This window comes from Lampetra fluviatilis, chromosome 46 (genome assembly GCF_964198595.1).
Source record: "Lampetra fluviatilis chromosome 46, kcLamFluv1.1, whole genome shotgun sequence".
In the NCBI taxonomy this organism is placed as follows: domain Eukaryota; kingdom Metazoa; phylum Chordata; class Hyperoartia; order Petromyzontiformes; family Petromyzontidae; genus Lampetra; species Lampetra fluviatilis.
Genome location: NC_136320.1, coordinates 9407791 through 9422168, shown reverse-complemented (window position 1 = coordinate 9422168; position 14378 = coordinate 9407791). Strand labels below are relative to the sequence as shown.

The 14378-nt window shown below is 51.4% G+C and overlaps 1 protein-coding gene across 5 annotated transcripts in view; it reads left to right on the top strand.

Moving 5' to 3' along the window:
• The window catches only part of KHK (ketohexokinase), a 29613-nt gene that overhangs the window by 12749 nt on the left and 2486 nt on the right, over positions 1 to 14378 (top strand). For 3 of the 5 annotated variants that reach the window (XM_078877104.1, XM_078877106.1, XM_078877107.1), the window contains 5 exons: positions 2735 to 2869; positions 10232 to 10304; positions 10783 to 10932; positions 11450 to 11538; positions 13398 to 13555. In XM_078877104.1, coding sequence (XP_078733230.1) covers positions 2735 to 2869; positions 10232 to 10304; positions 10783 to 10932; positions 11450 to 11538; positions 13398 to 13555 — 605 coding nt within the window. The remainder of the gene's footprint in view (positions 1 to 2734; positions 2870 to 10231; positions 10305 to 10782; positions 10933 to 11449; positions 11539 to 13397; positions 13556 to 14378) is intronic. The other 2 variants (XM_078877105.1, XM_078877108.1) reach the window with 1 other exon arrangement.

The following is a 14378-nucleotide window of genomic DNA, read 5'->3' as shown; positions in this document are numbered from 1 at the left end:
GCACCGCCTGAGTGGGTAATGTCGTCATGCCACGTGCCCCACTCATCACAACCTCCTTTAACTCACGGCACCTGCACCAGCGCTCTGCTGCCACATTCTGTTACAGCCCTCTTGCTGTGATTATCGATAGGCTCCATATTTTTATACTGTAGATACAATTCAGCATAAGAACCAGAAGTATTGTTGCTTAAATGAGGTTGTGTTTATAGGTCGACTCAGCCTCAAAACGAGTACCTGGTGCGGTGTGTAAATATCGCCACTGGGGAGACAGACTGGACGTGGTGCTGGCCACCCACGTGTGCCTTGCCGGCCTTCACAGGTGCTACTCGCTAACAGCACTTGCCCCAACAGTCTGTTGACGGCTGTACGGGGGGTCTTTGTCTTTGTTCATCGGTTAAAACTCAGCTCGGACACTGTAATCGTATTTATTACGTGTATTTAATTGTGCTATATTAATAGCGATGTTACTGTTTCATGTTACTGTGTTATATGTGTTGTTATCGTTGTTGTTGTTACATTTATTTATCCAGGGAAGCCGCAGTGAACGTCATGACCCATCATGTTGCCATTACCTTCATTACGTTGCTATGACTACGCTCCTGTTCTTGCGCGTTATTTTGTTCTTCTTCTTTCGTACGGCTGATGTAGATGCAGAGCAAGAACTACAATTTCACATTCAGGTGGTCAGGCAGATAACCACGTGAGGAGCAGCGGTGTAGTGTATCGCTGCGATCTCGCCGCATTTGTGGATCGGGGCATTGCGTCGTTACGTTCTGTTCTGGATGACCACAGTCGCACGCTGCTGGAGAGGTTTTTATTTTCCATTTGTGCATCATCAGGTACCCGCATCCACTGCCATGGTTTGTGCAGTGGATGCGGTTTAGGGTGGACCACCTCACGGTATTAAGAATGTTTGTACAACTGTCACTTTGACCGTACTCCAACAACCAATACCACTCCTAAATCTGTAAGAACGAAACGTGAACAATGTAATACCGAATGGAAGTTACACGACAAAAACACCGGGCAACAGCAAATGCACCGTCTGTATGAAGCAGAACCTTGAGATAGGGCTATCAGCAAGACTAGATCAGAGCATCTCTAGGCAATAGCAGGGCAACACCAGAGCAGGGGCACCAGTTTTTGTAAGAGGGGGTGATGCTGCTGCTGCGTCATCCCAATGGTGTCATTTGCGGGAAATGTTTCAGCATTGGGATGTTGTGGCCGACAGTGGCCACATTGGATGTTTTATTTGCTGTGGGAGGAGACTGGGGAACGTGGGGAAAACCCCTTTGCAGAACAGGGGGAGAGCATACAAACTCCACAAAGACAAAGATCCCCCGTATAGCCTTAGCATACTGTTGGGGAAAGTGCTGTTAGCGAGCACCTATGAAGTCCAGAATGGCCTTTGTCTCCCCAGTGTTGATGTTTACACACCGCACTAGGTACTCATTTGAGGCTGAGTCGACCTAGGGGAGGCCCAGGACCGGTTCAGATAATCGTCACTGGTCTTGGCCGTGAGCGAGAATCGAACTTGGGTCGCCGGGTCCGTAGCGCATCATTCTAATCACTGCACTCCCGCTCACACTCTGCAGAGCAGGGGGAAACATACAGACCCCACGCAGAGAGGCACCCGGCTGTGAGCCGCGAGTGGTACCACTGTGTTACTACTGCGCCAATTTGTCTGTTGCATGCATGTTTACTGCACTGTGAGTCCAGGCAATTACGTGGTGCATGGAGGGAACAGTAAAAACGGAGCGTTCCGGCACGGCTATCTGTGTGCAGTTTGTGCGTTCCCTTCTCTATTTTCTTTTCTTGGGCCACTCCTTCTGCCTCCTGCAGGCAACTCCCAACATTCGTCAATTACGCTGTGGCCTTAAAAGGGAAACAATATATCCACTCAGCAACGTTTCGGGCATTAGCCTTGAAGAGGGGCCATTGTCAGACACGTTACCCGTAATACATTGTAAGACTTTTTTTATTACCATAACTTAAGCCTTGAAAACTAGAATAGGATCAGTTGAGTGAAAAATCAAAAGCATTGCGCAGTCATTGGTGACTGGGCCGAGACGGCCGACTCACTGCACTTGAGGGTCTGGTTTCACCACCAGTGGCTGAAACCCAGATTGTACCCAGGGGCTCAGCACGACTGGTTCTGCGCTGTGACATGGACAACATGTGAATCACGCGTCCGCATCTGTCGTGGGTGTTTAAGACATTGCCTCAAAGGTTTTTTTTTTGGCCTTGGCATTATTCAGCAACTGCGGTATCGTTATGTTTGTTGGTGTCCAAACAGAGGGCGAAGCATTTTTTTGTTTACTTTTGAGAGCAAAGTGAGTACCTCGATCCGCCGGTTGGATGGCGAAGCCTTCAAAGGCACGCTCCATCTGTCCTCCACTCAACGTTCCAGCTGGGTTCGTCGTCTGGGTCACCATGGTGAACGGGCCTGGACTGCCAACCGCGCTGTATACTGAGCAGCTGGTTCCACCGTGGGCGAGTGGAAATCCTGTCCGGGGCCAACGCTCGGACCCGGCCATTATGAGCCGCTGATCCACGCAACCGGCGGTCAATTTTTGTGTTCAGTTTGTTTTCCTTCCAGCGCACCTCCGATTAGCACGGTTGGCTTTGTACGGTGTGAAAGAAGTCTAACATACGTACACACAGACGTAAACACAGATGTACGTTTCCACCATTAATGGCCATGCCCCGATCCCTCCCCCCCCCCCCCCCCAAGTTTCATCACGGACGATTTCTCTCGCTGCGGGGTGGACGCCTCGCTCGTGGTTCGGCACGCGGCCGGCGTCACGCCATGTGCCTGCTGCTCGCTCAGCCTCGCCTCGGGCTCGCGAACCGTCCTCCTGTGGGATCTGTGAGGCTCCTCGTCTGCTCCCTCCCTCGCCCGCCCCCCACCGGCACCTGGCACCCCCCTCGGCTCGCTCGTCCACCCTCGCCCGCTCGCCCCCTCCCCGCTCAGCTGCTCGCTCGCCCTCGGTGTGCTCGCTCGCCGCCGCCCACTCGCTCGTTCACCTCTCACTGGCCCGGCTCGCCGGTGCGCTCGCTCACCCTCTTGCACGTCCGCTCGACTACAGAGCTCGCTCGATTGTCCACCCCCTCTGCTAATCTCCTTGCTTACTCACCGGCTCGTGCGCTCACTCCCCAGACTGTGCATTCACCTGCTGACCAGCCCACCGTCGCGCTCACTCTACACACTTGTCCACTCACTCTCGTCCACTCACTCTTACACTCGTCCACTCACTCTTACACTTGTCCACCAGCTCTCGTCCACTCACTCTCGTCCACTCACTCTTACACTTATCCACTCTCGTCCACTCACTAGCTCTGCTTGCTTACTTGGATTCTCATTCACCCATTTGCTCAACGTATTAGCCGGCTGTGTCGCTTGCTATCCCGCTGCCTCACTCGCTCGCGAGATTCCTCACCAGTCGCTCTCTCACCGATATACCTCCGGATAGTTTCCCACTCGCCAACTAACTCACCCGATTTAATCACTCACTTTCACACTGGTCTACCCCGTATCCACCACCCCCCCCCTTCCCTTCTACTCACTCGTTCACTCACGTGCTTACCAGCCCACTCACACTCACTCCCTCACTCACTCACGTGCTTACCAGCCCACTCGCCCTCACTCCCTCACTCACGTCCTTACCAGCCCACTCACTCACGTGCTTACCAGCCCACTCACTCTCACTCCCTCACTCACTCACGTGCTTACCAGCCCACCCCCACTCTCACGTCCTTACCAGCCCACTCTCACTCACTCACTCACACCCACCCTCACTCACACTCACTCTCACACACGCACTCACCCACTCACCCACACGTTCCCTCACACATATCATTCCGCCGCGCACTCTCACGCGACGCCGCTCGGCGTCGGCTTTACGCCTTTCCCTGACCGAGGTTGTGTTGTGAATGCCAAGGGGCGGACATTGTGAGGGCTGAGAGCGGACGCGCAAAGGTGAGGAGACCGGCGAGAAGGGCTCGTCGGTGTGAGGGGGGCCCTGGTCACGTGGAAGCTGTGGCCTGGTCTCGGCCTGCCTCCACGTACACGACCCGCAGCGCTCTCCGTGTCAGCTCAGTGGGGCGGCGGCGGTAGTGTAGCGGGTAGCACCGCTGCAATACGAAACCTGGCGACCCGAGTTTGATTCCCGCTCACGGCCACCAGCACCGGTGACGATTACTTGAACCGGTCATGGGCCTCCCCTAGGTCCACTCAGCCTCAAATTAGTATCTGCTGTGATGTGTAAACATCACCACTGTGGTCTCATCTAGGTCGGCTTACATGAGTACCTGGTGCGGTGTGTAAACATCGCCATGTGGGAGACAAAGGCGGCTGGGCGTGGTGCTGGCCACCCACCCCCTTGCGTGCCGTGCCGTCCTTCATAGGTGCTCGCCAACAGCACTTGCCCCAATAGTCTGTGGAAGGCTACACGGGGGATCTTTGTCTCGTCTCTGCCTTGCAAAGTGGGGTTCATCACCTCTTGCCATGGAGACCCTGGAATAAAACTTTTGCGTAGCAATAGTTGTTAACTTTAAACGAATCAAAACAATTTCGGGTTCCAATTATGGGAGAATATTCTCAAGCATGCACACGCATTGGCTTCGTTTTTGCCAATGTCATCATAATCGCAATTTAATTACCCAGGAAAGCCACGCTTAGTACAAAGACTCGTTTTCAGGAGGGCCCTGCTACATTGGGAATGTTTGGCCAACACCGATGACATTGTGGGTGATTGTTTCGCTTTCGGAAAAGGAGCAAACCACAGAACCCAGAGGAACCCCATGCAGAACGGGGGTGGGGGAGAGACAGCCTACAACCAACTCAAGACAGGAATACGCCCGAGTCGGTGAATGGAACCCAGGCGCTTCTTGCTGTGAGGAGGCACAAGTGTCACCACTCCACTGCCCTTCCTGGCACCCAAATGAAAAAGGTTATTTAGTGTAGGTTTCGTAGCAGCCCGGGGCACTTTGGTAATTTCTCTGCAGGAATCACCGGCTGACTGCAGCGGGAATGGAACCTGTGGCTGCATAGCAGGCCGGCTGAGCGGCCGCGCGTGCGCAGCCCGCCGAGCCGCAGGCGGCTTCAGCAGCGGCCACGCCGACGAGAGCCTGGCCGCTGGTGGCCCGAGGAAGGCAGAGCGAGGCCCTGGTCACGCGGCTTCGGCCAGGTCTACGAACAGAACGTATTTGTGAAATAAACCACACCTCTTGGCCCCAAGGCCGTCACCAAGGGGATGTGTAGCCTTTAGCACAGGAGACTAGGACGAGTTTCGGCTTCACGGGGCTCATCAGCTGTTCCACGCTGCCATCAAAGTTGGGGATGAGGGAACCGCAGCTAAGCGAAGGGGCCAGGGTCAGCACTGGGGGGGCTCTGCTGGGGTGCACCCCCCATCCCCAAACGTCGCCTTTGGCACGACCGCGATTCCCTCTCCTCCTTAGCGGTGTGGATCATTGTTGTGGACTCCCCGCCCCACACAATGACTCTGCTGCCTCCCCTCCGCCCCCCTCTCCCCCATCCGAGGGAAGCTGGCGCCAGGGGTTGCCTTGCACCCCTGAGACGCGCCGACTCGGCCCATCAGACGCACATTGCCGTGGCTTGCAATGCCGCCCTACGCAGGCGTTTGCTCAACCGATACTGGGCGACTGAAGTGATCATTGTAAGGTCGCACTCGTTACACACAAAGTGGTTGCGCCAAATCAACCACAAAACCTTGCTGATCTCGTAAAGCAGGGGAAGGGAACGTCCGGCCCACGGGCCGTATAAGGCCCGCGAAATCATTTGGTCTGGCCCTGCCAAGGCAACCGCAGGCGGGACTTGAAATTCAATACATGTAGGAGCAAACCTGGAAAAGCAGTTGCGAGTAGCAACATCATCAACTCCAGCTGACATCACACGCCTCACCAAAGAGAAGCAGTTCCAGCCATCGCGTTAGGGGTAAGTTAATTAAATGTTTGATCAAATATAACAGGATAATTTTTAAGTTGATAATTTTGTATGGCCCGCGAATGATGTTATAAATATCCAAATGGCCCTTGGCATAAAAAAGGTTCCCCACCCCTGCCGTAAAGGAACATCAACCACGATCACGTGAACTCCGGTCATCTTCACAGCAGCGGCTTCTGGCTAACCATCAATAAAAGATGGTCACAGCATCGCGTGGCGCTTTCAGATGCGCTTTTACGGCCGTCTGAAACGCTCTTCCCTTCCGATATTAGGAAGGCACTGGAGCTATGCACTTTTAAATGTAGATTGAAAACTCATTTATTTGGAACTGCTTTTTATGTTTAGTTTGTTGGCCTTCCCCCGCACTTCCGATTAGCGTGGTTGGCTACCTCTGGTGCGAAAGAAGTTCAACTTACATCTTTGTATTTATTTCTGCATATGTTTATGTATTTGTGTTTATTTCTACATATGTGTGTATATATTGCTGTACGTGTACGCACGTGTGTTGCACTTACGTGTTTGTGGGCACAGTACCCGTGTGTGTGTGTGTGGAGTAGTGGTGGAGTGGTCTCCTCTCCGCTCCAAAGAGCTGACTGCGATCAGCGCGGCGCGCTCACGACGCACTGCACTCATGCTCGCGCGCGATTACAAACCTTCAGATTTATTCCATGGCTGGTGCAGATCACCGCCAGTAGCGAAGCAGCAAGTCGAGTCAATTGATTCTTGGTGAACACCTGGCGCCTTATTGGCACAAATCTGACACCCAAAGCGTCATAGAATCATTAAACGTAAAAATAATTCTATACAATTTTTTAAAATTAAAACCACCGGCGATTTGATTGTCACGATTATCTTCTCATTTTTACTGTCTCGTTCGTATTGTTTATTTTTCTCATGGTAAGTTTGTTCCATGAGTCTAAATGTAGCTGTACACAAGGCATGTCCAAAGTCCGGGCCGCGGGCCAAACACGGCCCGCGGTCAGATTTCATACGGCCCGCAGCTTTGGTCTTATAATGTGTTATTTATGGCTCGCTAGCTCTGTCAGAATAAATAAATCATAACAGTTCCTCATTTCACCACGCGGTGGCAGCACCATTCTAATGCTATCTGGCTCTGGATCCGTGCCGCGAACCCTTCTCGAGTAATTTCTGCCATGGCGACTGCAAAAAAAGAGAAAAGTTGACAGTGAGGGCCGCCGCTTTCAGGAGCGGTGGGAATTACAATACTTCTTCACTGAAAATCGAGGCAATTGTGTTTGTCTAATTTGTAAAAAGACGGTTGCCTTGTTTAAGGATTTCAACGTAAAGAGACACTACGAGACTAAACATGCTACAACATACGACAAGCTAACAGGGAGTGACCGCGCTGAAAAAGTGAAGCAACTCCAGGCTGCTCTGGCATTGCAACATCGATTCTTCACGCGGGCCTGTGAGACAAAGGAAAACATCACCAAAGCCAGCTATGAAGTGGCCATGTTAATAGCTAAACATGGCAAACCTTTTACTGAAGGTGCGTTTATCAAAGACTGTGTCATGAAAATGGTGGAGAACATTTGCCCCGAGAAGTAGCAAGAATTTATGAATGTTTGCCTGGCACGCAACACTGTGGCACGGAGAGTTGAGGACATATCGTCAGATATTCAGAGACAACTGGGGGACAGGGGAGTGGCTTTTGATTATTTCTCATTAGCCTGCGATGAAAGCACCGATGCATCTGACACTGCACAACTACTTATTTTTTTAAGAGGAGTTGATGACAACATGAACGTGACAGAGGAGCTGCTTGACCTCAAAAGCCTTAAAGGGCAAACCAGAGGAACAGATTTATTCGTTTCTGTTTGTGAAGCTGTTGATGATATGAAACTTCCATGGAGTAAAGTTTCTGGGATCATTACCGATGGTGCGCCTGCCATGGCTGGTGAGCGAAGTGGATTGTCCACACTGATCTGCAATAAAGTCAGTGAAGAAGCAGGTAACGCTATTAAACTTCACTGTATCATTCACCAGCAGGCTCTCTGCGCCAAACATCTCAAATTTGACGATGTTATGAAACCAGTGGCAAAGGCAATCAATTCTATTCGCTCTAAAGCTCTATACCACCGACAGTTTCAGCAGTTCTTGCGTGACATCCAGGCTGAATACGGTGACGTAATATATCACAACGATGTGAGGTGGCTATGTTGGGGGTCCGCACTGCAGCGATTTTTCTCTCTCAAAGAGGAAATTGAAAATTTTTTGGGTGAGAAGGGACAACCAATGGAAGAACTGTCCGATCCTGTATGGCTGGCAAATCTGGCTTTTTTGGTTGACATAACGAAGCATCTGAATGCGCTGAATGTTAATCTTCAAGGGAAAGATGCAGTGGTGAGCCAGCTATACGCTCACATCAAGGCCTTTGGAACCAAACTGCAACTTTTCCAAAGACACTTGTCCCAAACAGAGCCCTGCACCGCGCACTTCCCAGCTTTTGAAAGAGGTCATTGACAGTTTCCCACAGGACAACATCGGTACGCAAATGAAGAGTTATGCAACAGCTATCACATCTCTTTCTGTGGAATTTAACAAACGCTTTCGGGACGTTGCAGTTATTGAAAAGGACATGTTGCTTTTCTCTTCTCCCTTCTGCGTGGACCCTGATGATGCTCCTCCACAGCTGCAGCTGGAGCATACAGAGCTGCAGTGTGACGATGAGTGCCGCGGAAAACACCAGCAGTGTTCTTTTGTTGACTTTTACCGGCAGCTGGACAAAAGCAGGTTTCCAGAAATGCGGTCATTCGCTAAGAAAATGCTGAGCTTATTTGGCTCCACATATTTGTGTGAGCAAACATTCTCAGTCATGAACTTAAACAAGAACCGATTGAGGTCAAGGATGAGTGACTCCCACTTGCGTGACAAATTAACGCATCTCAACCACTGCCCTCAAGCCAGACCTGGTCTCTTTACTGAAATCTAGATCTCAGTATCACCCTTCTCATTAGTGTCAGCAAGTTATCTGTTCCTTGATCAATCTGAAATTGAGTGTTTTGAACGGTAACATCTGTCACTATTAACAGTGAAAATCCTAAAGCACACTAATGCACTTGGACTTATGGCACTTGTTTTTATTAAACTCTTGAATAAGATTTGGTTATAACTGTTGATGTTATGTACCTGTAGATGTGACACAAACTATTGCTTTCTGAAAGATCTTGTAAAAGACAAGGGCAAAATTCACTTGTTTTAAAGTTGAATGATAACAGACCACTTTGCATTACTTATAACTCCTGTTTAAAATGTTCATGAGGCAAAGATATTTAACTCATGGAAATTTAAGGTATTCTATACAGTTTGTTCAATGTTATCTGACTGAAGAGTTGTTCACGTCTGCCTGAGTGCCTTATATTTTGTTACATTGTCATTTTAAAAACAAAGGTAATTGTGACAATGAAAATAGTTTTTATAACAGTGTGTATTTTCATGTAACTTTTGTGGTTAAAAAAATGTCAGAAGGAACTATTGACCCCCGGGCATCTTCACTTGATCAAATTTGGCCCTCTTTGCAAAAAGTTTGGACACCCCTGCTGTACACGATGTGATTTCCCCTCTCCCATCTCTTGAGTGACCGTCCTTTCAGATGAATTCCATCCCTTGGCTGCTACTCTCACGCTGGTCTCCATTCATCACCATCGGTCATCAATCCCTGACGACCAATCCCACTTCCTTCACTGAGCAGTCTCACCGATGTCTAAACCTGCGCATGTTTGTGTTTGTACGTGTACACGTGTACATGTTTATGTACACGGACATGTACGTATATGTGCGTGCGTGTATGTGGCGAGCGGCGGCGCAGGAGTCGGCGCATTGCGCTTACGAACCTGGCGACTTGAGTTAAATTCCCGGCGCCGCGAGCGTCAATGGCGAGTGGTTTCTAAACCGGTCCCTTGTTCTGCCCAAGATCGACTTTAATGAGCAGCTGGTGCGGTGTGTAAACATCGCCATTAGGGAGACAAAGGCGGCCGAGCGTGGTGCTGACCATCCACCCCCTCGTGTGCCACAGTACCGACTTTCATAGGGTGCTACTCGCTAACAGCACTTGCCCCAACAGTCTGTTAAGGCTACACGGGGGATCTTTGTGTTTGGCTGTATGTGTCACCGTGTTTGTGTCTCTGTACGTGTGTGTGTGCGCGCGTGCGTGTGTTTGTGTGTGTGTGTGCGCGTGTATGTGTGTACATGTGTGCGTGTGTGTGCGTGTGTGTGTGTGTGTGCGTGTGTGTCGGGCACTAAAAGGGATCTACCCGAGATCTCGGCGGACGATTTCAGCAAAGTCGACCTCGGCCCTTTCAGGTGGATTCACTGGGAGGTGAGTCCACCCTCCGGCAATGTTGTCACCCATTCACTGGGAGGTGAGTCCACCCTCTGGCGATGTTTTCACGATGGGTATCATTTTGGTTGCGTTTCACGTCGGCGTGCGCTGCCCAGTCCCCAGCGAGCGGTACGAAACGCGAGCGAGGGAGGGAGTGATCGAGGGAGTGAGCGAGGGAGAGAGCGAGGGAGAGAGCGTTTCATATGGCAGTGGCCCAGCAGTCGTGGCGTTCGCCCCGGTGGTGGGCCTCCTAAAGGTCGTCTTGGCCTTAAATAATTACCTGCTGTGGCTTGTAAACATTAGTGCTGGGGAGACAAAGACGGCCGAGCGTGGTGGTGGCTACCCCTCCCCCTCGTGTGCCCGCGCCGGCCTTCATCGGCGCTCGCTAACGGCACTTGCCCCAACAGTCTGTTAAAAAGTCGGTGTCTATTCGGGGATGTAATCTTTTCCCATTTGTGTGCACGCGCGAGCGTAGGGCAGGAACGGCGACGAGCAGGTGCGCATGATCGCGCGTGTCAACGAGATGAACGGACGCCGAGACCCCGGGGAAGTCATCACGGTGTCGGTGGAGATAGAGAAGCCCGAGAAACTCGACACGCATCAGCTGATGGGCCACGGCGACGTGGTGAGCGCGTTCGTGTCAATTGGTGGGGGACGTGGGCAAGGTGTATGGCCTATGGCTACACCGCACCGATGATCCATAGTTCACGTGAAAACGACCGATGTACCCCGTGACAAAGCGTGCGACGGACGTCACGAGTTAACGTCAAATCTTAAGCTCTGGATATGTGCATTGAAGTTTACGTGTGAGAATGGATGATTTACAATCTATGCAAATTTTGATATAATGCATTGTGACCAAGTAAGCGAGATAATCCTGGAGCTCATCACATATGGGGAGCGGAGCGGGGTTGAGCTTGGGCATTTCTTCCATCGGTGACCACACGGTATTCGCCCACATGCAGATGTACACTGCTACCATGATAGATCTGTTTTCAGTAACTAAGAATGTAAAACCTGTTAATATTGTGATCATCCTATGGAGAATCTGAAACCTGGGACGGAATTATGGAATTTCCACCAGTCATTCAGACCCACCAACGGCGATGAACAATGTTGTATTGCTCGCTGTTGTGTTCCAGGTTTTCATCAGTAAGGACTTTGCAAAGCACGCTGGGTACGATTCAGCTGAAGCGGCAGTGCGAGGGCTCTACGGCAGAGTGAAGCGAGGGTACTCACCCACCCGCACACAGCGCGTGTACAGCGACAAAGACGCCCACATAGCCTACGTGCGATGTTGAGACGGGGTCTGGCCATCACCACCATTCTCTCCCCAGCACTGGAGTTTACACACAGCACCAGGTATCACGTGCCGTTAACCTGAGCCAATGCTGGCAGTGCGGTCACCGCCTCACCACCACTCCCCCATTTACAGAAGACAAAGATCCCCCAGATAGCCTTCAACAGACTGTTGGGGCAAGTGCTGTTAGCGAGCACCTATGAAGGCTGGCACAGCACACAAGGGGGTGAGTGGCCAGCCTTTGTTTCCCTGAGGCTGAGTCGTCCTAGGGGAGGCCCAGGACCGGTTCAGACAGTCGTCACTGATGTTGGGCGTGAGCGGGAATCTAACTCTGGTTGCCAGCTTCGTAGCACAGCATGCTAACCGCTACACTACCGCTTCCCCATTTACACACACACAACAACAACCTCCATTCGCCACGAAGTGGCGGTGATGTCACCACAGCACTTGTGCCAGGCTATGTGCACGTTGAGGCCACGTGAAGTGTCGAACGCCCGCTGGCAGGAGGTCACAGGGCAGACCCAGGTGCTATGGGTCGACTGACTAAGATGACTGGCTGATGCACCACCTGCCGACACACACATACACTCACACGGCCTCAAGGTCAAGATGCCACCTCATTTGCACAAGCAAACAGGGATGTGCCGATGTGTGTTGTGCCTCTGAATACGTAGGGCACCTTGACTTTGATTTCCATCCAGGGCCGAAATTCAGCTGGAGCTGCCCTGGGCTGAGTAGTTGATGGGGTGGGGTGGGGCAGTGCCGGATGATCCTAGTAGCACAAGTAGCTACATATATAACTACGGGCCCCGCACTTTCAAGGGGCCCGCGCTAAATGCTTTCAAGCTATCAATTCCGGTTCAGTGATTCTGCACTTATACTATAGTACTATACTGCCTTCAACTTTTATGAACGACTGGGTGTTTAAGGTTAGTGATTTGTCATATTATCTGGCTGTATAGCAAATGAAAAAATCCAATTACTTTACTATGCAAGTAAAAATTTTGTCTTTTAATATTTATGTTTTTTTTATTTAGGGCCCCTTTATAACATATGCTACAGGCCCCGTACTAGCTTCATCCGGCACTGGGGGGGGGGGTGGTCCAGGGGATAGGAGGTCGAGGGGTTAGCGGTGAGGGTGGCCTTGGGAAATATTCCACGAGGAGCTGAGCCCGAGTGACGTGGCCGCTGCACAATGTCCCCACGACTGCAAGTTCGGGGCGTCGTGGTGGCTTGGACATGTTAACTCGCTCACCTGGTACGCAGGAGGTTGTCGATTCGATCCCGACCCTGATGCCTGTATATTTAGAGTTCGTGGTGTCTCTCTCTCCCCGTGGTCGTGTGGATTTTTATTTGGGTCCTCTGGTTTTTCCTCCACATTTCGAATCAACGTGCATTTTATAATATTTGGCTGCTATACATTTCTACATGATGATAAAGCCACTTCATTGGGCCATTATTTGTGGCTAGGCTGCTTCTTAAAAAGAGCTTCATAGCTCAGTGAGCCTTGCCTGCTAAAATAAAAAGAATGGTTTTAGTTTACCAACACTTGGTCCCTGGGGCAGTGAGTCCAACTTCCCCCCCCCCTGGCGTACGGTCCGGTCTCGCCAAATTCGAATTCTCGCAAAGTTTCTTTCTCCTCCAATGTCGATCATCGTATTGTACCGGGCTCGCGTTTTGTCGCAACCATAAACACATTTTAAAAACTAGTTTGGTTCAGTAGCGCGTTGCCGCAGCAGCGTAGGGTTCACCGAGCGTTCTCCCTGCCCCTGCAACGCGCGCCGTGGCAGCGCCGTCCTGGTGTGTGCGTGGGGGGAGCAGGGGGCGGCGGCGACGGGCCCGGGCGGGGAGGTGGCGCGCTCCCCTGCGTTCCCGCCGCCCACCTTGGTGGACACGCTCGGCGCGGGGGACACCTTCATCGCCGGCGTCATCGCGGCGCTGTCGCGGGGTGCGTCACCGCACGCACGCACGGGCACACGCGCGCGTGTGCATACACGCAAATGCGCGCACACACGCGCCACTATTTTATTTATTATTACGTTTTATCAGGTAAGTCCCCACTGAGCTATGTAGCGATTTTCACAAGCGCCCTGGCTGTTACAAATGATAGCTCGACGAAATGGCTTATCGTGTGGAAATTTATAGCAGCCAAATATTGTAAACGCATGATTCTAAATGTGGAGGGGAAAACCGGAAGACCCGGAGAAAAATCCACACAACCACGGGGAGAACTTTCAAACTCCGAATATACAGCAGGCGTCAAGGGTTGGCATCGAATCCACAACCTCCTGTATACCAGGCGAGGTTGTTAACATCGACACACGCATGGCATGGCTCCACTCGTAGATACACGCGTACATAAACGGTCATATGCGTGTCTGTGTGTCTATGCACAGATACATCTGTACATCCACACACGGTTACACGCGTGTGTCTACAGATGCACACACACAGTCGTTCACGCAGATACCCATGTGGAACCAAAGAACCCCCATATAGCCTTTAACAGACTGTTGGGGCAAGAGCTGTCAGTGAACACCTATAAAGGCCAGCGTGACACACGATGGGGTGGTGTGCTTAGCACCACACTAGGCTCCCTAGTGTGTTTCCCCAGTGGTAACGTTTACACACCATTCAGATATTCATCACTGATGTTGGAAGTGAGCGAACTCGGGTCGGCAGGTTCGTACCGCAATTCGCTAACCACTGCGCCACACACACCCAACACTCACGGGGACATTCATACACGCAGATGCCGATGTACACACAAG